Here is a 27,899-nt window from a genome sequence, read left to right as displayed (position 1 = left end):
TTACTTCCTGGGATCACTGCCTCTTTTCATGGCGAATTTTGTCAGGCTGTTTGATGAAATCTGCTGCCACATACAAGGTGAATTGTGCCAAGATGGGGCAAGCCAGACCTTGTCTTGAAGACACCTTGTTTCAAAGGTTGGTCCTCAAGTGAGATTCTGTCATACCAGTGCACATAACCAGCTCCTGACCTCTAAATATCATTCTAAATATCTTTTCTTTATTTCCTTTGTTGCTGCTTTTATTTTTTTTTCCCCCCTGGTTTTATCAGTGGAAATTTATGCAGCTTCTAAGGTTTGATCTAAGAATATCAAAATTTCTCTGGCAAACCATCTTTGTGGCACCTCACCGCTTATCTATCTTCTTTTCCGGCTGCTTGTCTGAAAAAACATGTAGTGAAATGCAAAAAACAAAAGAGGGGGAGAGAGAGGGAGATTTGTTTATGTATCTGGCCATCCATCTAATATAATAGTAGATCTTTCTGTGACCTTTTTTGTGAAAACCAGCCCTAACTCACAAAGGTGATGGAAATAGAAATGAGAGGAGAATAGATGACAGCAGCAGCAGACAGATCTGCCCTTCCCACTGAATGAAGGATGACGGGTATTAATGAAGAAACATTTTATTTCATTATGAACAGCGACAACCAGTAGCAAAGAGCAGATTACAGAGAGGTTTCAGAGTGTCTGTTTGTGATTAGATCACACATCTCACTGACATAATTCTGAACTTTGTCCAGCTTATCTAAAGCAGGTGCAAGTCATGAACCATCTCCCTTTTTTGATCATTATGTATTCTACAATTACTCTTGGTTGGGCCAATTCAGGAAGAAAGACATTTTATCCTTGGTGATGTTTAAACATGTTATATCATCTCCTGCCACACTGACATTGTCGAGGAACAGCAATACTGCAAAAGGACTGGAATCAAGTGTGTTTATTTCTAGGTATAAAGTTTTTCATTGCATCAGCTCTGAAAAATTTTATTTCTGGTTTTAGTTCCTCCTAGTCTAGACTGTCTCTAGTTAATTCATCTGGAAGAGAAGTCTTCATCAGTGGTCTGGATAACTCTCCTGAGGGTCTCTGCCTCTGGAGTTTTTCTTCATCAGATGCAGACAGAGACTTAATGATCAAGTTAGGTTACACGGCTAAAGTCAGGGAAAATTAATCCCACAAAGAAGATTCTGCAGCAAACTAGAAAGCTATTTCCACCCCAGCACACACACATCTTTAACATCAGCACTGTTTTACATTTTCCTCAAAGAAACCTTTAATTTACAGTTTGTCTTTCACAAAATCACTCTACTCCAGTGAAAATGTAACCTTCAGAGTTTGCAAGAGGGAACAACTCTGTTCCTGCAAAGCTCAAATCACCTCTTTTCCACCACCAGCAGTACCTCAGACGGCTCTCAGACTACACATAGATAAGAAGAGGTTGTTAGGGCATACACCTCCCAAGTCAGATGGGTAATCTCTGGTTAAAACCAATGCCTTGATCTCAGATGTAAAGCACAATCTGATTTTCTTCAAGGCAGGACCCATAGCCACAGGTGAAATAGAGCCAGACCACCTGATGGCTCTTTCTGAGGCACAAAAATGTTCTTTGGCTGGTTAATTTTTACTTTCTCTATGCAGACATCATGTACATGTTAATGCAGTAAAGATGGAGAGTGAATAAATACTGCTTTCTCATTTTCTAAGCATTAATGAAGCAGAAGGTTCTTATCTCTGCTGTTATAAGATTAATTAGGATGTTGTCAACTCAGTTCCAACCTACAAATTACATAATTTAGGACAGTTGGTGTCAGTTCCTAGTGCCTTTTATAGGTCTTTTTTATGTCAGAAGAAGAACATTCTTTGGCCTCGGAAGGCTGGTACTCAAACCCAGAATTTGTTTAAAAATGAAGCATCTGCTCAGTAAGAATCATATAATCATAGATATTTCTGTTGAAAGGGTCCTCTGGAGGTTATTTCACCCGTTTTCCTTCTCTAAGGATTGTTGCCAGCACGAGGGCAACCCAGCTCAGAGTGCCCAGCCAAACACTGGACAACTCCAGGAGCAGTGATACCACCTCCTCCCCCAGCATCTGCACCCAGTCCTGCACCATGTTCCTAAGAAATTTGTTATTTTCCTCATTCCCAACCCAAATCCCCACAGCAACTTGTGGCTGTGGCTTTTTGGGGTATGACATGACACAGTACATGGCCCTGTCACCATTACCACTGTCCCTGCCCACGGGGCCCTCGTGCACCTGCCCCAACTCCTCTCAGGGCTCCTCCTCACAGTGGTGTGTCCCAGCTCTCGTCCATCTTAGCAGCCATCCTCTGAGCTCTTCTCAGTGTCCTGACACAACCCAGGAATTCAAAGTGGTGTTTTGCACTGAACACTGGAAACTTCCTGCTAGCTTGGTTCCAATCAGAATATGAATGGTACGGCTGTAAAATGGGTCATCTTCAACTTCCCGGCATGTGTAAGGTTTATTCCAGACCAGACAGAGGGTTTGCATTTCCCCTTGCTGAATTCCAAGGGATTTCTGCTTGCCTGGTTCTCAGGTTTCTCAAGGTCCATCTGGGCTGGAATTCTGTCATTCAGCATGTCATCCACTCAAACAAATCTTCCCTTAGCTGGAAAGCTGATGAGGAAACACTCTGCCATTGTTTAGGGTGTTGATGATGAAGTTCAGCTCAGTTCTGCAGATCCCAGTATCAATCCACGAGCTTATTGCACTCATCACCAGTTAAGGCTAGTGCAAACACAGTACCTTCATCTCTTCATTTGTCAAGTTTTTACAGTTCCTAAATGTGCCTGACAGTTTCCTGGAACTGGCAACAACAAAACAACAACAAAAAATATCAGACACAAGCAAGTGAAATGTACATTGATTTAACATTTCTGGTTTTTACTTTCCCATCTCCTGCTAATTGCTTGTGAGGGAAATGTCACAGCATGAGACCTTCATAAGCTTCTTCCTGCGGGGACGGTTTTGCTAAGAAACAGTTGGTTCTGTGTTTTTTGAGACCTGGCATTAATTAGGAGCCTGCTCCTTGCAAGGAAATGGACTTCAGTTTGCTTTGTTCCTCACCTCAGCAAGCTTTGAGGTCATAAAAAGTACTGCCAGATGAACTGCCTGGATCCCTGATGCTTTCTCTTCCTACTTAAACCCTTCCCAGGGAACTGTTGAAAATTAGCCCCAATTTAACATGGGCAGCTTCTCGCATGGGCACCACATGTTGCTTTGCCTTTCCTCTATATGACTCTTTTTCCCCCCTTTTTCTTCTAGCAATTTTTTTTTTCCTGGTCCTTCCATAAGAACGTGATTTCATGATAAGAATGTGATTTCTTCCTAACTTCTGTATTCAAGTAATAATCCTATGGAAGTGGAGCTTTTCTCCAGAGACCTAGAGTCCCCATAACTTTGTCTCTGCACTGTGTTTGAATGGAGCTGTGGGAAATACTGTCTGTGTGGCTCAAAGTGGACTTATGATACTTTTGTGTGAGAAAGGGCCTGGCAGGAGGTTAGACTTTCAAAGCTGGGCTATCCAAACAAGGGCAGCAGATGCTGAGTTTCTTTGTACGGCAGATTTGAGCTTGACGGTCTCATTTTCGTTTTCCAAAATTTAAGGGCCTTGGTTCTGACACAGCAATGACAGTCTGCCCATGTGTAATCTTATTTCTCTCCATGAATCTGCTTTTATATTACAGCGTCAAAATTAAAATGCAGTCGTTTTGGTTGAACTATAAATAGTGCCAGGTGAAAATGTAAGAATTGCAGCTGAAGTGTAAGGTCACTGCAGGTGGTGGTTTGGCCTTGAACTCCCCAAAAGTCACGAAAACAGCATGGCTGTTCTCTTTGGCAAAATATGGAAAGCGGAGGAAAAATGACACTCAATATTGAGTAATAAAGATAATTTTGGAAATTAAATTTCAAAAAATAAATAAAACAATAAATAAACAATTAAAAGGGGGAAGTTGGTAGGGCAAAGTGTTGCATGAGAAACTGGGACTTTTTCCAGTAACTGCTGCAGGGACAATATTTTGAGAACGAGCAATAAAGAAGGAAGATCTCTTGGGTGTTGAGAGAAGTGGGCCATGAGATGCCACAGTGGCTTGGTCGATGATTTGTACGTAGCTCTGAAATCCCTGTACCATCAAACACCGGGAGAGCAGGAGGAGACAGACCCCAGCTGAAGGATCCTGAGTGCCATAATTGCTTGGAGAAGGTTGTGCGCTGCAGGAGGGAATGACTGAGTGTTGAAAAGGGCTGTGCTTCAGTGGGAGGCCCAAGAGAATGTTTTTTGGCTAGAGAAGTTATAAAATATGTTCTTTAACGCTCTTTAGTAGAGTGCTGGATTCTGCTGGATAAGTCACTTCCCAAGCTACCTTGGTGTGATAGGAGTTACTACCCTGACATTCCCTGCAAAGCATTGTGATGGACAGTCCTCCATCAGGAAGAGAAATTTCTACTTCCTATGAGCACTGCCATCACCACAGTCACCACACATCAAGTGCCAGGGCAGAACATCCAACTGTATTTGTGGGATGGACTGGAAAAGCTGGTGTCCTCCCTGCAGGATCCTGCACGAATCCACTGAAATGCGTTGGTGGTGCCCAGAGAAACATGACCAACCCTGCAGCCTCTTCCAGCCTGCCTTTGCTGCCTCCCCATGCAGCTGGGGGCTGGGAGTCAGCCCAACGTGGCAGGGTAACCCATGGCATTTCTCTCTGCTCTCTCCTTGCAGGAGCAGGCACCGACGCCAACGTGTCCTTGATCCTGTTCGGGGAGTATGGGGACAGTGGTACCTTGCCTCTGAAGGAGTCCAACAAGTCTAACAAGTTTGAGAGGAACCAGATGGATGAATTCAGCTTCTCTGAAATGCTGAGCCTGGGAGACCTCTGTAAAGTGCGGATCTGGCATGACAACAAAGGTCAGGGCAGTGAGAGGAGTGAGTTCGGGATGTTTTCACTTGAGGAAACACACAGACTCAAGGCAGGCTGAAGGCAGTGTCTCCAGCTCTGCTTCAGGCTGGGAAAATTACCTGGATTTTACCCAGATCCTGTGTCCCAGCTTCCCTGTGCATTCCTTCCCTTCATGCAGGTGAGCCTCCCCTGGCTGCTGGTGCAGCATCTGCTGCAGCGGGGCTCCAGCTGCAGTCTGAGCTAACAACCACCTCTGCAGCACTGGGTGCCTCCCCCAGAGCAAGGCTGTTGTCCCAGCACCCTGACTCCATCCATGCAGTACCTCTCACACAGGCCAGCATGGCGCTCCCAGAGCAATCCCATGTTCTCAGCCTGACGCTGACACGCGGGGAAATGCAGCCTGGCATAACACAGCGGGCCTTAGAAGACAGAAATAAAGATCTGTGTCTGGCTTTATTAAGATCACTGCACCAGCCAGTTAGCAGGCAGTGTGCTGCTGAGAGAGGTTCTGACATTTCCCTGCTGCTGGTCACCCTGAGTGGTGTCACAAACAGCAGAGCAGAGCTCTGTCCGACTGTCATAGTCATTTGTGTTGTCTTTCAGGCACCAAGAGGTATCTTGTAACAAATGCATCACTAACACTGCTGTGGTGACATCCCATCCCATCTTCATGTAAAAGAGATTATACTGCATTAGCAATGGCTTGCTCACTAGTGGCCAGCCCTTGCTGCAGCCCAAAGGTGAAGCTCCATAGTTCCCACAGGCTCACCTGAGTCACTATTATTAAAGCTGTTTGGCAGTAATATTTGTCACAATCTGGGGAGGAATGGCAGCAGGACTCCCCAGTCTATACCTGGTTGTACTGAGGCAGCTGGTTTACGGCTGGGACGGGTTTCATGCCAGTATTGATGTGACCTGGCCTCCATCCTCTCAACTACTCCAAGCTGTGGCAGATGGAGAAGACTGCATGTCACGCTCTACTAATAAAAGATGTTATCTCTGGATTAGACTTTCCCATTGGAAAGTCTTTGAAAGAGAGAAAAAACACATCTAATGGTAGCCTTTGTCTGCTGTGAAATATGGGAGATACATCCACCTAGCATGATTGTTTATTCCCAGACACTGCAAGCTCTGAGCTCATATTTATCAGTCCCATAACACAGCACAATTTAGTTGATTAAACTCTATAATATCATGTTATATAACTGGTGCTGAATGCAGTAAGGGAGCTGCTTTCACCTGATTACTTTGCCAAAACACTAATTCCTTAGATCTGCAGTTTAGATGTAGATATGGAAAGGGCTATTGAATGAGAGTTTTAGCTCAGTAAACAGGCTTATAAACAGTTTCAAGAGTGGTTCAGACATCTTTCTGATAGCACCAAGAAATCAACATGGACTTGCAGATTTGCTTTCAAACTTATTACCAGCTAAAATGTGTGCTAAAAGAACTTTTTCTTCAAGTGGCATCATGGCTCTCTGGTGGACTGGCTGTGCTAACAGGATGAAATTCACCCACCAGAGCAAAGCTGATCCTTAGGGCTTAGGTGGAATGCAGGAAGGTGAGAACTGCATCAGACTGAGGGTGTGTAGAGCCCAGCAGCTCTTTCCAACAGCAGCATCACTGGATGCCTGAGGAAGAGGACAGGCTGAGCAAGCGTGTGTAATCCTTTCACAGTCCTCAGCATTTTGCATCATGAGTAGCTCTGGGCATTTCTTGAATTGGATATCATTTTTGTCCATTAAACAATTTCCAGTGAATTTTCTCATTCAAGTTCTTGCCCAGGCCCTCCAGGAGACATTTGCATCCACACATCCTGTGGCAGTGAGTCCCACAAGTCTGTTGCCAGCTGCGTGATGAGCAAATCCTGTTAATCCAGGAGGGTTTTGTTGCCTTTTCCTTCTTGCACAAGTGATCACAGTTCACCTTCTCAGTGCCACTGATGATGCTGCTGACACAAGTTGGTAATTGCTGGCTGTGTGCAGCTGGTTGGTGGCAAAGGGAGTTTAGCCTTAGGCTAAGAAGTAAACAGGCTCAATTAGTTTTAATTTGCTCTGGGCTAAGAGCATGTACCCAGATAGCCACCACAAGTCAGCTAAAATACTAAGCTGGATATCTAGAGCCTGAAATATGTATATAAATACACATGGCAACCTCATATTCTCTTTCCTTATTTTCTCATAACACTGGTTTCCACTTATAAATACTGGTTCTTAACAGACCTGGCTGACAACAAGGTTAATTTAAGCCTTGATCAACACCATGCTCAGGTTTTGTTCAGCAAAAATGTACTTGCTTTTCCCCACAGAAAGAAGGAAAACTGTTGTTTAAATCATAACATATGTTGTCTACATTGTTCTTGCATTAGTCATGTGAAAGGCATCTCCTATCTAAAACTTCACACAATTCAGTATGACAGTTTGTTGGGTGGGTAGAGTATTTATTACTGTTGAGATCCCAGGATATAGCTATCCTTTGAATATATGCCTGCTCCCTATATATAATTTATATAAATTGGCTGTGGGACTGCCTAGAAATTCCTGGCTCTATTTCTTTTAAATGAGTAGAAGGGTCAGGGATCAAGCATGTTTTTTGTCAGATGCATGAGGGACTTTGGGTATTAAATAAAAATGTGTTTGTATTTACCTCTACTCCGAGGTTTCAGATGTTGATCATTCTTTCTTTACCTCTTTTCTGGCTTTTTTGGACTAAATGGTTCTCTATCAATGGCCTGTGGACGGTTTGGCCTCTGTTGGCCTGTCCTATTGCTCCTTGAGTCCCAAACACATGGAGTGTGTTTGATGTTCTTTTCTTTATCTTCCAAATTATTAGTCTCAGTCACAGAATCACAGAATCACAGAATCACAGAATCACAGAATCACAGAATGGTTTGGGATGGAAGAGACCTTGAAGATAATTTCATTCCATCCCCTGCCATGGGTAGGGACACCTTCCACTGTCCCTGGCTGCTCCAAGCCCTGTCCAGCCTGGCCTTGGACACTGCAGGGATCCAGGGGCAGCCCCAGCTGCTCTGGGCACCCTGTGCCAGGGCCTGCCCACCCTCCCAGCCAGCAATTCCTTCCCAATATCCCAGCTGGGCCTGCCCTCTGGCACTGGGAAGCCATTGCCTGTGTGCTGTCCCTGCAGGCCTTGTCCCCAGGCCCTGGGCAGCTCTCCTGGAGCCCCTTTAGGCCCTGCCAGGGGCTCTCAGCTCTCCCTGGAGCCTTCTCTTGTGCAGGGGAGCAGCCCCAGCTCTCCCAGGCTGGCTCCAGAGCAGAGGGGCTCCAGCCCTGGCAGCAGCTGCGTGGCCTCCTCTGGGCTGGCTCCAGCAGCTCCTTGTGCTGTTTGGTGCCTCATCAAGGTTAGTTAGGGGAAATACTAACCATCAAAAGGCTTCTTTTTCCTTGTTATGTCAAGATGCCAACCACCTGCCTGAATTTCAGGATAAAATACATTTAAATGCCTTGACCATAGTGTTCATTCTCCCTTGCACCACAGCTCAGCATCCTCCTCCCTTGGTGAAGCCTTGCTGCAGCGGCTTTGCTCCCAGTTCTCATCCCACTTTTGTTTATCCTTCCAGTGAAATTTGACTGCAGTGGAGTGTGCAGTGTTGAAGAGACAATAATCACCATGGCAAAACTATCAGAAGGTCTTTAAATTGCAAACACCATGTTTTCATCCTCTGGAAAAGCACACCAGTTTAATGATTCCACTTCAATGCTTTTAAATGCCATTTTCCCCACAAAAACTGCTGAGTGACATCTCTGTATGAGACATAAAGGAGGAATGAAGCCCCCATCTAATTTCTCTAACTTCAGTAAAAATGATTAGAGGAAGTTGTTGCTCATTTGAAAACAGGCAGTTTAAACACTTCACAACTGCAATTTCAAGGAACTTGTTCCTGATTTTTTTAGATGTTTAGAGCTCACCATCGAGATTCTGGTAACAGGAAAGTGACGTGAATGAAACTTAGTTTTAATTTTGCTCCATGTCTTTTTATCTTGCCCCTGTTTACTTTGAGATACTGATGTTCGATCTAATATATTTAGACTCCCCCATAGAGCAAATTTAATCACTTCCAGACTCCCCATCTCCTGATCTCAGATAGGCATTATGTATTTTCTCATATCTCAGTTCATTTACTTCTACATTTATGCAAGATAAGTATCTGTAGGTCTGTAGAAATACTGGCTTTCTAAATATAGGCCTCAATATTTTATTTTTTTTTTTTTTGGTCCGCTATAAAGACTAAATCACCATTCTGGAAGAATGAAAGTTTTTCAATATCTCAGTAACAGAACTATTTACCTAGAAAAAGCCTTTTTTTTTCTCCTTTTTTTATGTGGGTTTTGGATTGGTTTTGTTTTGGGTTTTTTTATTATTTTTGCATTTTTCTCCATGAAACAAGGAGGTATGGGAAATCTAGATTTAGCTCCCTCATCTGCCTGAATAGATTTGAACCCAGGTGATAAGCAGTCTGTCTAAAGTAATTAATTTCAGATCCTTGATTATTTCAGTTGCCATCAGCCAAAGGGAGCCAGGAAGAGTCTAATTATGGATAAACCAGACTTTTCTGTGTTGTAGGAGCAAAGACTAAAGTAAATACCAAGGTTATGGAGCCAAACTTCCTCTTTGCCTTAACAAAGCCTTTCTCTCAATTCACCAGCTTCTCTGACACTATCTAGCAGAGTTTTAAATAGCCTAAATGCCCCAGTGACTCCTTTTGGGTGTCTCTTCCAAAAGAGAAAGTATCTTATTCCCTTTTTGATTTGGACTCAAGCCAAAACAATTTATATCCCCTCAGCTTTCCTTTTCTCTCTCTGAAGGAACTACCTTTTCCAGGAGCAATATCTTGACTCAGATGTTAAATTGGCCAGGCCTTGAACTCACAGCAGACAGCTATTCCAGAGGTCTGTTTCTGCAATTCATGGACATGATTCCAAGCTTTTGGGGCACTTGTAGACCGTAAATTACTTTTTTAAAAAAAAACTAAATAACTGTCTTTTTTAGCCCTTTGTAAGGATTTACTCAGCTATCAGGCCCAAGAAGGGCTTTTCTAAGCCCTCCCTCTCAGCCCTTGACTGTTGCCTCATAAACTCTGCTGATCCTCAGGGCAGATTTGTTGAAGAGTTTCTGCTTTAAATAAAAAGTGAGAGGAAAAGAAATAGATGTGTAAAACTGCCCAAGGAGAGGAGAGTCCATCACAGTCCCTGTTTTGTTGGTGGCTCAGTACAAAGGAAGGCAATGCCAACTCCTGCACATCTTTCTGGATGCATGGAAATCTACAGCTCAGACTGGGCTCAAGTGAGGGTGCAATCTGCACACTTGCAACATGCCAGAAACTGTGCCATGGCTGATTACTCCTTCAAATTGTCCAAATCTGGCCTCAGCATCTTGGGAGATCCCAGCACTGACCCACAGAGCCCCCTCTCATATGCCTTGTACCTTCCTCTCTCAGATTTTTTTCACCCAATGTTGTTATCACAAAGATAAGGATTGCACCCCAGTGAGGATTATGAGGCTCTGGCACAGAGAAGCTGTGGCTGCCTCAGCCATGGAAGTGCCCAGGGTCAGGATGGACAGGGCTTGGAGCAGCCTCAGATAATAGAAGGTGTCTCTGCTCATGGCAGGGGTGGAATGGGATGAGTTTTAATCTCCCATCCATCCCAAACCATTCCATGATTCTGTGAAAGTTGTGGCACAGATGTTTCAGCTTAACCAAGAGATACTGCCAAGCTAGCACAGTCCAGAAGTTACATGAAGCAGAAAAAAGATGTAAGGATTTAAAACAGAGAACACCAAGACTTTGGTGTTGACCTTGTGCATTCATTCTTTTCCAGTCTCATAAATTGCAGAACCTTTCAGAAGGAGCCCAAAAGGACAGATGTAGCCTTAGAATTATCATTTCTGTAAAAGCTTCTCTTTTCCACAGGTCTCCTTTGCTCCTCTTGGGGACAAATTATCCTGCATCCTTGTTAAAAGCTTTTGCTTCAAGTATTCCTCAATAAAATACAAATTTTCCTTCAATCACAAGAATATAATCTGAGAAATTGCTCTGTCTCCAGTCTGAGCTGTTAAGTGCTTTTGCACAGGAGTAGTTTATCTGTAAGATGTGAAGGCTGGAGGAGTGGGGTGTGTCTGAGGGTAATTTATGGGTGGTTTCGACCTGAGTCAAATCCCGGACTGAACAAGTTGCAGAGACAGCGGAGGAGAGGGGGTGCAGGGCACCTATTTTCTGAAACTATCCCAAGTGTTAATCTTCTGCTTTCTCAAAGACTGTGAGATGTTTTCTGCATTGCCTGTCTGCCCTGATGAGGAATGTTTTGGTGTGAACTAACATGATCCTAAAGGAGAGACATACAAAATGCATCTATTTTTATTCTGCCACTGGCTTGATGAATGACCTTGCGTAAATCACATCCCTGTACCTCATTTTCAATTATGTAAATTAGGGATAAAAATTATTCGCCTTCTTGGAGTGTTTTGAGATGTACTGATGCACGGCTAGATGCTATGATTTTTAACACCTCACAATTAACGCTCCATTTCTAGTGATTTGATGCCACTATCAAAACTCCCACCACTTTCTGGGTGATGCCTCATGGGGTGGGGTTTAGGGATGGATGCTCACCTAACCAGGCAGGGGACAAAAAAATATGAGAGGATGCAAGGCTGATGAGCTGTCTGTGCTGTGGTAGTTACTTCATGTTTCAGAAAATGTGAAAATCAAAAAAAAATATATAAAATAAAAATGCAGTTAAGGGGCTGAGCAGTGCTGGTTGGTGGTTGTGAATGGCTTGGCAGCAGCAATCCTTCACTGGCCCTTGTGCAGTCAATGTCCCTAGCAGGAGGGATTTTTTTACTCCCGTGGAAACATAAGCACCAGTAATGACTACTATTATCCTTGATCAGCTGCTTCCAAAAGCAAACCAGAAGAGATATGCTACATAAAGATAAGGGATAAGAGGATAGTCAATGAATATGGCTGCAAAAAGTGGAGACTTCCATGGAAGTGTGTGTGTCCAAGCATGGATGTGGTTCTGCCAGCAGATTTGATCCCACCAGCTGTTCCTTTGCAAAGGAATAGTTAATATTCACTAAAACGAGGTCAGGGGCTGCTCACCAGGGACTGCCTGGTGAGCAGTGAACCCACCACACTTCTTTCACCCCATTTTTTTCTCCCATCCTCCCATGTTTCTGCAGGTGTCAGAATGGCTTAATATTTTGGGGGTGAGAACAGGCAAGCCATGGCTATTCCTGAGACAGGCAAAGCAAGCTTCTGGGGCTGCAGGCTGGTGTTTTAGTTAAATGAAGAAGTAATGTCATTATCTGTGTTTCATCTACCGCTTCTACAGTCAGGCTCAATTGTGCTAATCACTGCAGAAGCGGGTGACAAGGAGCTTACAATCCAACCTGTCGGATGTCAGGAAAGCACAGACTTCCAGCATCACCTGGGGAAAAGGAAAGAAGGTCCTGTGAGCACCATTCAGGTCTACACAGGGGGGTCCTTGCCCAGAATCACCCAGTGTCCAGCTTGGATCCTTTTAGGAAAGAGGATAAATGGGATAAATAACTGCTTTTTTGGACAAGGACGTTTGGGGAACAGAATATGTTTCCCTTCATCACACTAAATTATACAGAGTCAAGCAAGCAAAGTGTTTCTTTTTTTCCCCAAAGCTCTTCTCTTCCTCTAATTATATTTGAAATGTTTTGCATGCTATTGAAAATGTCACTTCCAGCTGCAGACCATTAAGGAGCCTATGTGGCACTACCATGGGTTTTATTAAGGCAGGTTGCTGGGGATTTCAATGGCTGCAAAATGAGGCCTGGGGTGAAATACCTTTTGTTACAAATGTTGAACACTTGTTTTGGTGGTAGGGGACCTTTCACAAAGGCACAGTGCTAGCCAATTTTTAAGACCAGGAAGGCAGGAACTACTCAGATATGTGCTATTTCTTCCCTTCTGCCCCAAAGCATTAGTGGAGGCAAGTGTGGTCCTGGTTTGTACTGGGGTCACAGCAGAAATTTGTGCAGCTGATGTTTTCCTGAGCCCTTGTTTTCCTGGTACTGATTGATGTGCCAACGGGATACAAGCAGGTTTGCTCTGGTTTTTCTGCAAGCACCCGAAGCAGAGTGATGGAGCAGCTCTGGCTCTCACAGTGGATCAGATTCCGTGTCCAGGGCTGTCCTGACGAGCACTGCTGCAGAGATCCTTCAGTTTCTCCTTGCAGACAGGCTGTGTGAGCAGTGGTCAGGATATGGGAAAATCCTTTCACCCTTCTTTATTCACACAGAAAAGAGCCTTTCTGTCTCCTCTTCCTCTTTCGCTTATGCTGCTCTATAAACCAGCTTGGGATGGGGATTTTGTGACTCTGGGGTAGGAGTTTCCTTTGCTATCATTGCTTAGGTGCTCTAGAGTCTCTGAGTCCACTGCAGAACGGACAGAGGAACACAAGGGGTAAACGGGATAATAGCCTGAAACCACGATTTCGTGACCTGGAAAGTAGTTCTGCAAACATGATTTGTTCTCCTTCTGGTGACGTGATGCCCAGCACACAGAGCCAGCCCAGCAGAGGGAAAGTCTCACATTTAGACTCTGTGCATCACTGGCTTTTCCGTTTTCTTTTCCATACCAATGCAAAAAGGAATTTTATATATACTTTCCCAATGTGAAACAAAAGAAAAACAATACCTTTTCTGGTAGAGCAAGATGCATTTTTCAGACATGGACCGAGCCTTCTGTCCCCACATCAGCTTTTAAATGGTGTCTAATGCTATGGCAATGAAACCCTTGATGTGTCACCACTCCTGGCACCATGGGATGTGGACAGGGTGGGGAGATATGCTGCTATGGACATATCCAGTACAGTTTTCACCTGGGGTGAGCTGTTTCTCCTAGATATGAAAAGCATTTAGGGATCCTTGTACAGGTCTCATAATCTAAGTTAAATCACTAACAACCAGGAAAAAAAAAATGAGAAAAAGGCAAGCTCTAGTGAGAGGGAAGAGAAATGTTTTTTTCTTTAAAGCAGACAGGAGGATGTTTAGGGACAGCTGTACCATTTTTCTAAGACTGTCCATCCAGTTCCTTGATTTATGTACCCTGTGCTGTAAGGGACACCCTGTTGGCATTTGCTTTTCATTGTTGGTCATGACAGAGCTCTTTAAATAGCCCAGAGCTGATAAAAGCATCTTTATGGGGAGGAGCTGGCTTTGTCCTCAACTCCAACATCTGCAGGAAAGTGCCATCTCTGCCTCTGGTAAAAGAGCAGGATTGTGTTGCAGCTTCATGGTGAGTATGGCTGCTGGCACCAGGCTGGAGAAGAGGGAGGAGGGCATGAGCATCTCACCCAGTCTCCATTCTGGTACTGCTGCTTACCACTGATCCTGACCCCATCATCTTCTTCACTGCTGGCAGCCAGGCTGAGATCAACAATTTATTCCATCCTGGTCTGCAGGCATTGACATCTCTCACTGCAAAAGGAAGGCATGTTTTCTTTCTTTCATGCTGTACTGTTGTCACCAAAGTTTTGATGGAAGCAGAGCAGCCTCCTGAATATCCTGCAGAGATGTTCATTGAACTTAAATGGAAAAGATCCTACCAAAAGATTACCAGCTGACACTGCCAACATGTGTAGAATAAATTTCTAAAACAGCCCCAAAGACCAAGTTGCTCCAGTCAAATCACAGTGGGACCCCTGGATAAATTCACAGAATTATAAAATCACAGAATGGTTCAGGTTGAAAGAGACCTTAAAAACAATTGTGTCCCAAACCCTGCCATGGGCAGGGACACCTTCCGCTATCCTGGGTTGCTTCAAGCCCTGTCCAACCTGGCCTTGGGCACTTCCAGGTATGAGGCAGCCACAGCTTCCCTGGGCACCCTGTAAAATTAAAGCAGATGGAACCAAAGTCTTCTCACCAGTGTCCAGTGACAGGACAAGAATGGATGGGTTCAAACAGAAATGCAGGAAATTCCATTTAAAATAAGAAAAAAAAACTTTTTTTTTTTCTCTGCATGGGTAATCAAACTCTGGCATGGGCCACCCAGAGAAGTTTGTGGAATCTCCATCCTTGGAGATATTAAAAACCTGGCCACACACAGCCCTGAGGAGCCTGCTTTAGCTGAGTTTGTTCTAAGAAAGTTGTTCTACAGTTGTTCTACCTTCCAGGCACAATGACACTGGAGTTCTGTTCCCCTGAAATTTAAGGGGTGAATGGGGGTGTTGGTTGGGGTCTGTGCTGTGTAGTGCTCAGTTTAATTTCCTAGCTTGGAGAAAGTTCAGGAAGCCAAAGTACAAAACAGCAATGGCTGTGAGGCTGGTAAGGAACTGCCAGCATATGGTGTGGAGGCTCACAGTCCACAGGAGAAGGGCAACTTGTTGACATAACTCAAAAATGTGCCATCATTTTCTATTCAAGGATAATGAGGATTAATTTTTGCAAACAAAGGAAATAGGCACACGGCAGTGAATTCCTGGAAGAGCGAGAGCCATTTAATTCTCCAGGATGTACATAATAAGCAAGTAGAGATGTCTCATCATGAACATAACCTTTTTTTTGTCTGGATAATAGCAGGACTTGAAAGTAAGACTGTTGGAACCGCCTGTCCCCACCGAGGTCAACAAGAGCTCCTGTGATTTTAACAAAGAAATCAGGAGAACATTCTCAAATGCTGTTTTCTTATTTTTAAAGTTGCTTTTTCAGTGGAGAAAAAAACAAACTGAACAAAGTAGCAAGCTAAAAAGGTACTGTGGCTTCTCAGAAGGCCCCAAGGGAGATGTAAAGTGACTTGGTCATCTGTGCTGGAACATCCATCACTACACTCTGTCCTGTTTTCACATCCAGTCCCAGCACTCATGGATTTACCCTTGTTGCTTGGCCAGGATGGGTAGTTTCCTTACATGTGCTGGCTGGCAGGGCCAAAAGAGGAAGTTGTATTTTCCTTCAAATCCAGAGAGGAGACCCTTAGAGCCTCTGCCTTAATGCTTGTAAGAAAGATGGGGACAAATATATTAGCAGGGCCTGCTGCAACAGGAGTGGCTTAAAACTAGAAGAGTGTCAATTTAGATTAGACATGTAAAGGAAGAAATTTTTTACAATGAGGGTGGTGAGGCTTTGGCACACGTTGCCCTGAGAAGCTGAGGCTGTCCCATGCCTGGAAGTGTCCAAGGCCAGCTTGGACAGGGCTTGGAGCAACCCAGGATAGTGGTTTCAGGTACAAATGTCTTATCCATGGCAGGAGAGTTGACCTTTAAAGGTCCCTTCCAAACTGAACCATTCCTTGATTTTATGATTTATAGCAGCTACATGGAGCTACCAAGGAAAGGTACCTCACCTCCTATGTGCAAACCTAGAATCCAAACCTCTTCTTTACCAGGAATTGCCCCAGGCTGGCACCTGGAATATATTGATGTGACGGACTCTGCCATGGACAAGACATTTCGCTTCCAGTGTGATCGCTGGCTGGCTAAAGGTGAAGACGACGGGCAGCTCATCAGGGAACTGGCCTGTGCCAATAATGACATCCTGGAGCTCAAGGAGAGGACTGGTGAGTTTGGAGTGCTCTTGTGCCATTTCCTGAGGGACCTCAGAGGTCATAGGAACACAGGTCCTGCAAGCTGCAGGTTCCCATGCAGGCCTAGGCTTTAGGGGTTATTTCATGTACGCTTTAGTTCAATAGTGCAGCTCTGTGATAAGAAAGGAACAAAATAGGATTGTTGGGGAAGAAAAAGATCTCATTCTGGGTTGAAACCTAAGAGGGACCCATCTGCAGTGGTTCAGTCCATCAGTAAGCCATGAGAACACATGGATGTTATCTCATTAGAAGTAATGTGCTTGAGTCTTTGAGGTGGAAAATAAGTTCAGCCCTTAAAGCCTGGTAAGTAACATTGCTCCAGCTTCCCCCTTAACTGCTTCTGGGCTATGAGCTTAAGTGTCCCAGCTGAACATAACAGCTGAGCTTAACAGCCCATGGCCCTGGATCTGCTCTGGGTAATCCCACTGGGCCCAAGGCAATTACACTGGTGTCTGATGTGGTGGGTGATTCAGCCAAGAGTGACTTAATCACGTTGATGATGTGCAGAGTCCATCTCAAGAACTACTGCACCAGTGCTCTTCTTCAGGAGAATCCTGCAGAGACAATGATCACATTATTTCACTGTGATTGTGCCCTGCCCCTGAAAAAAAATCAGCCTTGTGAGGGTCATTTTGGCCCTCACATTTTGGGTACTTACAGGCCATGACTGCATCTGAGCACATCCTGTTGGGTACATGGACACCCTCATTCTGCTAGGAACCGTGGCACAAAGAAAAGAAAAAATAAAAAAATAAAGGAAAGAAAATATGGAGGATTTAGGGTGTGTTTGAGATTAATTGCTTAGCACAGCATGGAGCTGGAGACAGCTTGTTCAAAATGGACCTCAATCATCCTTGTGGGCCCCTCTAACACAGAATATTCTGTAATTCTAAGAATAACTCCATCTCTTCTTGCTACCCAGTTGAACAGGACTCATATTTTTCAAGTATTCTATCCCAAACCACTTAGAAGTCAAAAGTCCCACAGATTTCAGTGTGTTTCCACCCTTATTTTGCAAATGCTTGCTGTCTTGTGGGCTGTGATAAATATTAGGAAAGAGGTTTTTAAGCAAAGTGACAGTCAAATGAAGAGATCTTGCAGGCCATCTGCTCTTCCTTTTCTGTTTAACATGTGTGTTAATTATGCTTTAAAGCCTACGAGATTGTCACAGTAACCAGCGACAGAGAGGATGCAGATACAAAGGAAAACATCTGGATCATCCTAGAAGGGAAGATGGGCCGCTCAAAGGAATTCCTCATGGAAAACTCTTCCAAGAAAAGGAGGTTTGAAAGGTAGCAAAAAGAATGGGGGGGCCAGAGGAACTCCCCACCTGTTGTGTGTCCTCCACAAATGCCACTTCTTCTTGCCATGGGGAGCTGTGTTAGTGCCATGCCACATCTCATCCCTCTTCCCACTTGGATTACAGGGAAGATACCGAACGAGTTTCTGGGGGGCAGTCACAGAGTAGGTTTTAGAATAAGAAAAAGGCATTTGGTAAAAGGAAATGTTGATGTTGCATGTATGTGTGTGTGTCCTTTTGTATCAGTACATACAAAGAGGCTCCTGGCAAGCCCCCAGGGAGGCTGTGTGGTTTTTGAGCTGGGAGGAGCAGAAGGAAGCTGGGGGTGGTTTTGGTTCCTTTTACAGCATCTCACTGGCAATGGGAATCAGAGAGAAAGTAATAATAGTTGGAGGCTAAATGTTGTCAGAGCTCCTCAGATTTGACTTTGCAGGCGGATCTGGCAGGGGTAAGGCTGCGAGATCAGAGTCGCGTGAGGAAGGGCAGGAATCAGCCTCCTGCTGGAGGCACATCCATGGAACCTGGGGCATATTCCTTGTCCCACATGGCACCAAAGTGCTCTAGGTGTGAGCAGGGTTTTCTGCTTGTTTAAGGACACGGCACACCCTTAGGAGATGGGGACCTTGCCAAAGTCACGGGCACTGCTGATGTTAGGTTGCTTTGCAAAAAAAGCCTTTTCTGGTGAAGGAAGGTGAAATGATGGCTTATGTGGAATGTAATATGACTGAGACATCAAATGAAATATGAAAGATCAGGAGGAGCTTCTTGAGCTGATGGTGCCTATATAGGAATTAGACACCACTCTTCATTAGGCACAGTCTGTCCTTGGAGGGACCAAGGGCCAGTCCAAGGAAATAAACCCAACAGATACTCAGAAAACACAACAGGGATCCAGTCAGCACTTTGACAGAAAACTATCATGCCTGCCCATGGCAGAGGTTTGGAATTAGACAATCTTTAGGGTCCTTTCCAACACAAACCAATCTTAGATTCTGTGTTTTAATTGTTTCTCTGAACTATTTCCAATTTGAGCTTCAGGAAGGGTGGCTCAACTAGCAGATTTAAAACAGCTATGGTGGGTAGATGTGTAACAGATACAGTATCTGTCAAGAATGAATGAATAAGTGCTGGAGGGGAAATTAGTCATTCTTTAGCTTTATCTATAATGAGGCAAATTGATTTTGTATGTGGAACAGCTCAAGTTTATCCTAGAAAGTCCTAGTGGCAACAATTTAAAGTGTCACCCCTAATCAGGGAAAATACTAAATTTAAATATGGAAATTATACTTTGTGTTGAATGATTGTAGGTTAAATCAAATGACTGTAAATGAAGGCTTATCTTCTATCTTCCATAGCCATGTGCAAATTACTTAATGTCCATATGAGGCAAGTCACTGGCAGCCTCCAGGATGCTGAAACTGCTCTCTGCTTCCTGTAGGGGAGCAACAGACACATTCCAATTTTCTTCAAAGAATGTTGGGGATATTGCAGCCATCTGTGTTGGTCACTGCCCAAAAGATGGGAAGAAGTCATCTGCAAAAGCTGATGTCTTCTGGCATGTCCAGGAGATTATCGTGACAGAGATGGAGCTTTGCAACAAGTAAGTGCCTTCTCATCTGCAAGGAGCTGCCCTGGGAGGGCATGGGGGAGCTGAGCAGCTCTGCGCACATCCTCCTGAATCATTTCAGGCTTAAAAAATAACAGAAAGTCTTATTTTCTTTTATGTAGTTTGGTGTGTCAGGTCCGGAATGTCCTTGTCTGACTTACCTGCACAATTTCTGATTTGTTAGAGAGGGTACTTGCATGTGCAGGTAACTTTATAAACAATTTGGCTGGGGTGACTCTCACAGCCAGGACGAATTAATTTCTCACCTTATGGAAAATAACCAGAGTAGCTGAAATTCAAGGAGTTTGTAGGATAGTCTGCACAGTCTGGTCTTTAAGTAAGTCTTGTGAAAGATTTCCTAGAAACGAGAGTAAGACAAAGCCTGAGCCTCTGATTCAGACCAGTTTGGATAAGAGAACCTTCTGGTATGGTCCAATAGATCACACATGACTGGAAGGGTTGCAATCATGCAGCTCAACCATACCTGAAGAGCCCTGAGCATGGTCACACAAATACACACTTTGATCTGAGTTCCATCTTTGGAAGGGGACCAGATTCCACAGGGACTGTGCACGAACAGAGATCACCCATTTGCAGAACAAACTGCACTTCAGTAAAACAATCCATGACATTAATTGTGGATTTCTTCTTTCATGATATTTCTATTGCTGCTAAAGAATTTAACTACAAGGAGTTTGTTCCAGCTGAGACAATTGAGTGTTTAAGAAGAAATCCTTGAAGTGGTGGGATTTTTTTTTGGCTTTTTTTTTTTAGAAGCTAAGAGTCTCTCCTAGCAAATTAATCAGCCAGCTGAAGAGCCTTAATAATATTTGCTGAATGAAAACTCAGTCAATTGCATACTAAAACATGTTCTTTTCTCCTGGTGGGGAAAAGCCTGGAACCCTCCAAGTCCAGCTGCGCAATCAGATCCGTGCACTGAGCTCATTGGGAGCATGCTGCAACTGCTGGGAGAGTGTGCTGTGAAGGGGCCAAAGGTTTTCTCATAAAATCCCACTTTTCAAAGATTGTTTTAAATCAAAGAGGGCAGCCAGAAGGTATGGGTACAGTCTGCAGTCTATCCTTGCACTGGAGCAGAGCTCCAGCTCTGCAGATACAGCGCTTTACAGTGGTTTTTGCTGTACACACGAGCAACTGGAGAGCTTGCACCATGAGAACATGTTCTCACTTCAGGTATTACCCATCCCAAATATCAAACAACCTACCCAGACAAGCCAAAGACCAAATTAAAAGAGTTAGCAGTAGTTGAATAGTAGCAAGAGTTGAAGCAATAGTTTTGAATTCTACTGGGATTTTTCCTTTTGGTAGTATTTAGTATGTAAAAAGGTTGTATTTAAAGATTTTCCTTGCACATTCTAGGGCTACAAAGGTCATCTTTTCTCTTTTTGCCCCTTGTGAAGATTGGCATGCACCATTTTACTTCCAGACCATGAGATATTACACAGCTGAGGAAACTGATCTGCAGCATTGGGCATCCTCTCCATCACACTCTTATGCAGTTTTCTTGTCCCTGAGCCTCGAATTTTGTTTCCCCTGGAATTTCTCATCTACAAAGCTTCTTTCCAGGGAATGAGTGCTTCTCTTTGGCTGCAGAAAATGCCAAAAGTATAGGAAGTGCTTAAGAAACACCATACAGCTGGAGTCACAGTAACCCTTCCTCCAGGTGTTTATTTTACATACACACACTCTTGCAACCCAGCCACATTCCATTCAGGAAGACCTGCTGCAGTTCAGTGAAGGTGGGGGAAGGGAAAAAGCTCATTTGGAACTGATCTGCATCATTGGAAATGAAATACATCATTAAAAGCGGAGTGCTCCAGCCCCTGGCTGAGTGCCAGCTACGAGGTAATTTATGGATGTGCTCGGTGTTCCCCGGACATCACCAGAGACAGCACTGCAGAGACAAGGGCTGTCAGCATCTGGTACCCATCATTTCTGTGTTCAGACTTCTTTTTTTCCCTGCTAAGGATGAGACGGGTGATCTAGAAAGGAAAGGGGAGATTTAAACCTCCTCCATCTTTCCCATTCCTTTTTTTATGCCTTTTTCCTACATTGGCTCTGGGTGTGACTGCTTGTCCTGCCTTGGTGGGTCTGTGTTTGTACCAACAACATGACACAACCCCAGGGCAGGGCCCGTCCCCTGTGCCGGCGCTGCTGAGGCACCTCCAGTGCTGGGACAGCTCTGGGCCCCTCAGCACAGGAGAGACACCAAGGGGCTGGAGCGTGTCCAGGGCAGGGAACGGAGCTGGGGAAGGGGCTGGAGCCCCAGGAGCGGCTGAGGGAGCTGGGAAAGGGGCTCAGCCTGGAGCAAAGGAGGCTCAGGGGGCCCTTGTGGCTCTGCACAAGTCCCTGGCAGGAGGGGACAGCCGGGGGGGTCGGGCTGTGCTGCCAGGGAACAGGGACAGGAGGAGAGGGAACGGCCTCAGGCTGGGCCAGGGGAAGGTTAGATTGAATATTAGGGAAAATTTCTTCACTCAAGGAGCTGTCCAGCCCTGGCACAGCTGCCCAGGGCAGTGTTGGAGTCCCCATGCCTGGAGGAGTCTAAAAGCCATGTGGCACTTTGGGAACACAGTAGCAGTTTGTCTCAATGATCTTAGAAGGCTTTTTCAACACAAACAGTTCTACAACTCTCTAACATCTGCCCCACAAAGTGGCCGTCCTTGCCATTAACCTGCCACCGATTTCCCCTGGCAGGTACTTCTTCAGGTGCAACGTGAAAATCCCTCTGCGATACAAGAGGCGAGACTACAAAGTCTTCGAGTGTGCCAAGGTCACCGAGAGCTTCGCCAGCAAAGCCCGGAGCTTGGTGCCAGTCAAATATGAGACCATCGTGGTGACAGGCTTCGAGAAGGGCGCGGGCACCGACGCCAACGTGTTCATCACCATCTACGGCCTGAACGGGGACTCGGGGAGGCGGGCGCTGAAGCAGAAGTTCAGGAACCTCTTTGAGCGAGGCAAAACCAGCAGGTTTTACCTGGAAACGCTGGACATGGGGGAGCTGAAAAAGGTCCGGATTGAGCACGACAACAGCGGGCTGGGTCCGGGCTGGCTGGTGGAGAGGGTGGAGATCACCAACTCGGCCACTGGTGTCACCACCATATTTCCCTGTGGGAAGTGGCTGGATGAAAACCGGGGGGATGGGTTAATCTGTAGGGACCTTTTTCCCAGGTACTGAGGAGGGCACAGCTGTGCAAGGGTTTTGGACCCTTCAGTATGCTTTTTTTTTTTTTTTCTCATTATATTGTTTTATATTGCATTTTACTTTTTAATACGCTACCTTTTGTATTGAGAGATTTGTAGTAGCAAGATGTTCTTCCTAGGTTAACATTTTGTAAAAGTAATGCTGCTTTTTTTTTTTTTTAAAGTGCACATAAAACTGTGAATTAAACAAATACATTTATTGCTTTCTTATGATTAAAAGCTACAACCAGCAGTGATATAAACTGTCCTTTACCAGCTCACATGTTTCTGCTTTCAGTGCTATGCCATGACAGAGCTGAGAAAACCCACTGACCACTGATAGGCTCCACTTTTAGATGAGCATAGAAGTTAAGAGAATTGAGACATTTTTATTTAAGAAAATTGAGCTTGGAGATGGCAGTTTTTTCCCCACTTCTGGCAGCTGCAAGCTCTGTATGTCCATACATACACATGCATCTCTCCAGAGGGCACCACATCAAAAAACAGCAGGCACAGTAGGACTTTCCATAGGGAGTTTGGGGAGCATCTGCATGCATCCAGCCAAGTCTCAAGCAGTGGGATCTGGGTGGTGTTTTCTACCCTAGGGGCTTTTTTTCCCCCCAGGGCAGACTCTACTCCCTGGCTGAATTCCACAATTTTGCCAAGAGCTGAGATCTATGGTTACAGCTGTAAAAGACCTTCCAGATAATCAATTCCACAGCAAGGAAGCTGTGCTAACTATGTTCAAAGCTGACTCAGGATAATCTTACCCTACATGGCCTGAATACCAGCTCCTTTTCAGAGAAACTGCCATTCATTTTAGGGTTTTTTTCTCCTTTAATAAGGATTGCTGTTTTGTCATTTTCTGTGGTGGAGAAGGGATTTCCCAGAGGCAGTAAGAGCCAATGCTCCTGTCAGTGAGCTCTTCTCAGGCACTCACATCTCTACAGGTACCAACATGAAGATCTGTTTGTAAATCATTTCTTCTGGAGCCCTGTCTCTCTCTCTCTCTCTCTCTCAGGAGCAAAGCAGCAGGACACATCCTTAGGAGGAGAAAGGGGGCTGTTTGAGCCATGAGGACCTTCCTCCTGGAGGAGACTACCTCTCCACCCTGGAGAGGACATTCCCTCTCCCAGAAGCTGGTTTTAAACAAAAACTTCATATGAATAGGGATTAAGTGGGTCAAGAGTGGGCTTGACCCACTCACACACCCCACCAATTCCTGGATTGAGGATGATACTTCTGCTGGGACATTGCCTACATGTGCCAGGCCACGAGGCAGGGCTGTCCCACTGCTCAGTCTCTCACTGCTCATGGGTAAAGGAGGCCCAGCAAAGGCTGGTGATGCTGAGACAGGAATTAGAAACATCTTAGAAATGCTGTCGACTGCTCAGAGGTGCTTGAAAGCTGCTAACCCACCAAAGCCCTTCCAGGGAAGTTCTGGATTTCTGTTTCCCACAGCAGGCACCACCAAAGAGACTTGACCTTATATCATGACTGTCTGTGCCAGCTCACAAATAATAGCTCAGACTAATTCATTTTAGAAACCTTTATGGTAACTGATGGTTTTGGAGCAGAGCAAGTTGCTTAAATGAGCCCAGTAATCAACCTCATCAGTGATCAGCTACTCACTGAGAGGAATAATAATAGCACCCTTTGCTGCTGAGTTCTCTCTCCTCATGGCAGACTGGTGCTGCCCAGCCCTGAGCAAGGAGCTGGTAGCTCACAGGAGGAGCAAGAACAGCCCTTAGGAGGGCTGGAGGTGATTGCTAGGGTCTGATTGCATCCCTGGGACCCTGCTGGGATAGGGTTCAGACTCCCTAGATACCCAGGGGCTGCCATGAGTGGAGTCTGGTGCATCTGGGTTTGCTGTTCTTGTGCAGTGTCATTGCAGTTCCCCAGCAGGTGTTTGAAGCAATATATGGGTCAGGGTTTTGATCTCCCTGTATTCCCTCTCACCAAAGTTTAACCAGCACTGTGAAAAAAAACTCTCCTGTCAAGACGTTTGGCCCCTTTTTAGACAGATGTGTGCTGCAGTGAAATAGGAATTTCTCCCAGTACAGTGCTGTAGTCCCAGCATTTCCAGCTGGCTCCAGTCACCCCCTACTTGGTACAGGGTGGTGGGGAAGCTGGTTTTAGAGCATCAGTTCAAGCCCTGTCATCCCCTGGGAAAACCCACTGCACCAGTACCTGTTTCCATGGCCAGGTTGGGTGGGGTTGGGAGCAACCTGTTCTATTGGAAGGTCTCCCTGCCCATGGCAGGGGGTGGGAACTGAAACTTGGAGGTCCCTTCCAGCCCAAACCATTCTGTGATCCCATGATGATTCTGATTCCAGCCCTGGGGAGCAGTGAGGCAGCTCCTGACCCACACACCATCCCTTCCCAGGGCAAGGAGGGAAGATAAATCCTTACCTTACTTGTGAGACATGCTCACATTTGGGACGAATCACAGGTACCAAGTGGCTAGAACCATGGGTTGAGGCACAGCTGAAGCAGGAATAAATTAATCTTCAGGGTGACCAAATCACTGTGTAGGTGGGAGATGGGTTTGTAGGTATCTGTGTCGTCATCAAGGCCACCTGCCATCCCTGGACAGGCTTATTCAACACAAAAGCTCCAGGCAAAGCTGCCCTGAAAAGGGCCAAGGGAGAGTTTGCTGATAGAGGGTCAGCACCCTCACTGTTTCCCAGGAAGGCAACCTTGGCAAAGCATGAAAGAGCTCCTCTTTTTTCCACTAAAGACTTCAAACAAGCCCCTCGTTAGTGCAAAGCTCAGCTCCACCCTGGCTCTGGGGAATCCCTCTGTTGCTACAACAACTAATGCTACAGAAGTAATAAGGCAACAGTGGAGTTTTTCCAACGGCTGGATTTGCATTAAGCTGCTAAATTCAACACATTCTTGGCCAAGTGGAGATCAAGGGGGGAAAAAAGCCAAAATTTTCCTAGTCTTGTGCCTTTTGCAGGGCTTAGTCAATCTTTTCCTGTGGAGGCCAAGCATCTCAAAGCTGGTGTGGTGGGGAGATACAAAGCTCCTGCTCCCACCACCACCATCTACCTTCTTTTTTTACACTTTATTTCCTAATTGGTGGCATTTTAATGCACATTCCTTCATCCTAAAACAACAATGTAAATAAGAAGCAAGAGCAAAGGACAAGATTAGTACCACTCAGTGTGAGTCTTCAGAACCTGGTTGTCCCATTTTATTTGCATTCTCCACCATTTTGGGACTCAGATAAAGTTCAGTGTTGACTAAATTTAGATTTACTAAAGCACTTGGGTGATGCCAGCAAAAACATGCATAAACAAGGAGTACTTAGCAGTGTTTCATGCTGAAGGGCCGGTTGCCTCTTGGTGCAGGACACAGAGAATTATTTGCAAATCCCTATGAAATTGTTGCTAAGCATTTTTGGTAGCATCATATGCTTTCGTGAACCTTAGGCTCATGAAGGGGGAATGAGTGAGAGATGTGAAGTATCTTATATTCTGTATACAGGAAATATCTTACAATCTTTGCTATGTCTAGAGGTTCATACTAACTAGAAAAGAGCTAAAAAGAAAAACAAACAAAAAAAAAAAAAAAAACCAAGAAAAATAAATTTATTAATGGGGTTGTACAGCTCTGAGCTGCAACCTGTGGGCCAGCTGCAGATTGAGACACCACCAAACACCGATAAGGGCTAAACGTCCTGACCCCGGGCAGCTGCTGCGAGAGCAGATGCTGACGGTGAATAAAGACGTTGCATCTCGGTCCCTGCTGCTGTGCTGTGATGAGCACAGCCCCTGTCCCTCCCCAGGCAGGCACTGTGCTCAGCAGGGCTGTTATCAGATTGTGGCAGCCTGTTTGCTGCTCCAGTTCCAAAACAAATGCGATTGCCATCTGCAGCACCTCTCTCAGCGCCGTCACCCTTTCGAAGGACATCAGCAGGATCTCAGCAAGAAACTGAGATTTTCCCCAGCTGGACCAGCAGGCCACTTTTAACTTGTTTTCTTAGTTTCTAAAAGCTTCCTGTAACAAGAGCTTCGTGTTGTGTGAATATGGCTCATCCCTTATGCAGCTTTTGATGGATGCTGGAGGAGCTGGCAATTCCCTTCAGCCACAGGAACCAAACCTCTATGATCAGCAGCCTCTTGTCTCCAAGGCTTATTTAGACTAATCACACAGTCAAAGCTGGGCACTGGTCTCATCTTTTCAGGAGGAGCAGCTGAATCAAGAGTGGGCAGGAGCAAAGACTGGCACCATTTGGTGTGGGAGGAAAAAAAGCACAGGAGGACCTACAGAATGGATTTTGCAGGATGCAAAATTGGATGTGTGACCCATTGGATTCTCCAATGGGTATCAAAAATTGCCAATTTCCCAAGGATTGAAAATACCCTCAAATGTACCTGTATTAGTTTGAAGGGTTTGGGTTTTTTTTTCTTCCAATCAGTTTCCTTAGTTACTAAACTAGAGACCCACACAGAAGGAAATGATTCTCCACCAGGATGATGGGAGAGCCTGTAGATACCTCTGCAGGATCTGCTAGAGATACCTTACAGGCACCATGTGATGTGTTTAGAGGGGAAATCTCTCTTTAATAAGCAATTTTCTGAAATTCTAGAAAGCAGTTTTGGCACCTGATCACCAAACTGGTGCCACAGGTCACCACACACAGCGATGTGCCCACTGTGGAGAGCATCACCTCACCTCACCTCTGCCATGGGGCTCAGCCACCAGCAGCCTCTGCAAACCAGATGGGCAGAGTATTTTATACCCCAGCAGTGGTTCTTCTGCACATCAAAGACACAAGCAGTGGCAGGAGAGTTGACTCCAACCCAAAGAAACCAGAAATGAGCAGTAAATAAAGACCAAGTGACCGCCCTGCCAGGTGGCTTCTGCGTGGCACAGGTTTATAGTTAGCAATGCGGTTTGTTTTATTAGTTATAAATAAAGTACAAAAAATCCACCAAAAGTGAATCTAAGCATTTACACAATTTCTAATGTCTTTCCATTTCTTCAATGCACTATTGCTTTAATATTAATAATAAATATTTTTCTAGCTTTCTTCTATAAAATAGTCTATGTAGCAAAATGTTGCACAGCACAACAGAACAGCAGTAGGAATACAAAAATGTGGGTGATCCTTTCACCTGCCCGGGTCATTAAAGGAGAGGGGGTTTCGTTTACTCGCTCCTTGTTTTGCTTATCCCTCTTACAGTGACTTTGGGGGGTAGGGGGAAGGACAGCCAACCCCCCTGTCCCCACACAGCTCAAAATCACAGCTCCAGGCTACAGGGGAGGAGTGTTACAGAGCAGCAAGGTAAAA

At 45.0% G+C, this 27,899-nt stretch overlaps 1 protein-coding gene across 1 annotated transcript in view; it reads left to right on the top strand.

Annotated features, from left to right (window-relative positions):
• Positions 1 to 22,592, top strand: part of LOXHD1 (lipoxygenase homology PLAT domains 1) — a 132,722-nt gene extending 110,130 nt beyond the window's left edge. The window contains exons 36-40 of the mRNA XM_088054653.1: positions 4,738 to 4,923; positions 16,296 to 16,466; positions 17,647 to 17,785; positions 19,232 to 19,393; positions 22,112 to 22,592. Of these exons, the coding sequence (XP_087910779.1) occupies positions 4,738 to 4,923; positions 16,296 to 16,466; positions 17,647 to 17,785; positions 19,232 to 19,393; positions 22,112 to 22,592 (1,139 nt within the window). The remainder of the gene's footprint in view (positions 1 to 4,737; positions 4,924 to 16,295; positions 16,467 to 17,646; positions 17,786 to 19,231; positions 19,394 to 22,111) is intronic.
• Positions 22,593 to 27,899: the final 5,307 nt, after the last annotated feature.

Source organism: Pseudopodoces humilis, chromosome 4 (genome assembly GCF_049639895.1).
Source record: "Pseudopodoces humilis isolate 2021_Gansu_Grassland_sample_001 chromosome 4, ASM4963989v1, whole genome shotgun sequence".
Lineage (NCBI taxonomy): Eukaryota > Metazoa > Chordata > Aves > Passeriformes > Paridae > Pseudopodoces > Pseudopodoces humilis.
This window is presented reverse-complemented; position numbering and strand designations above follow the sequence as displayed.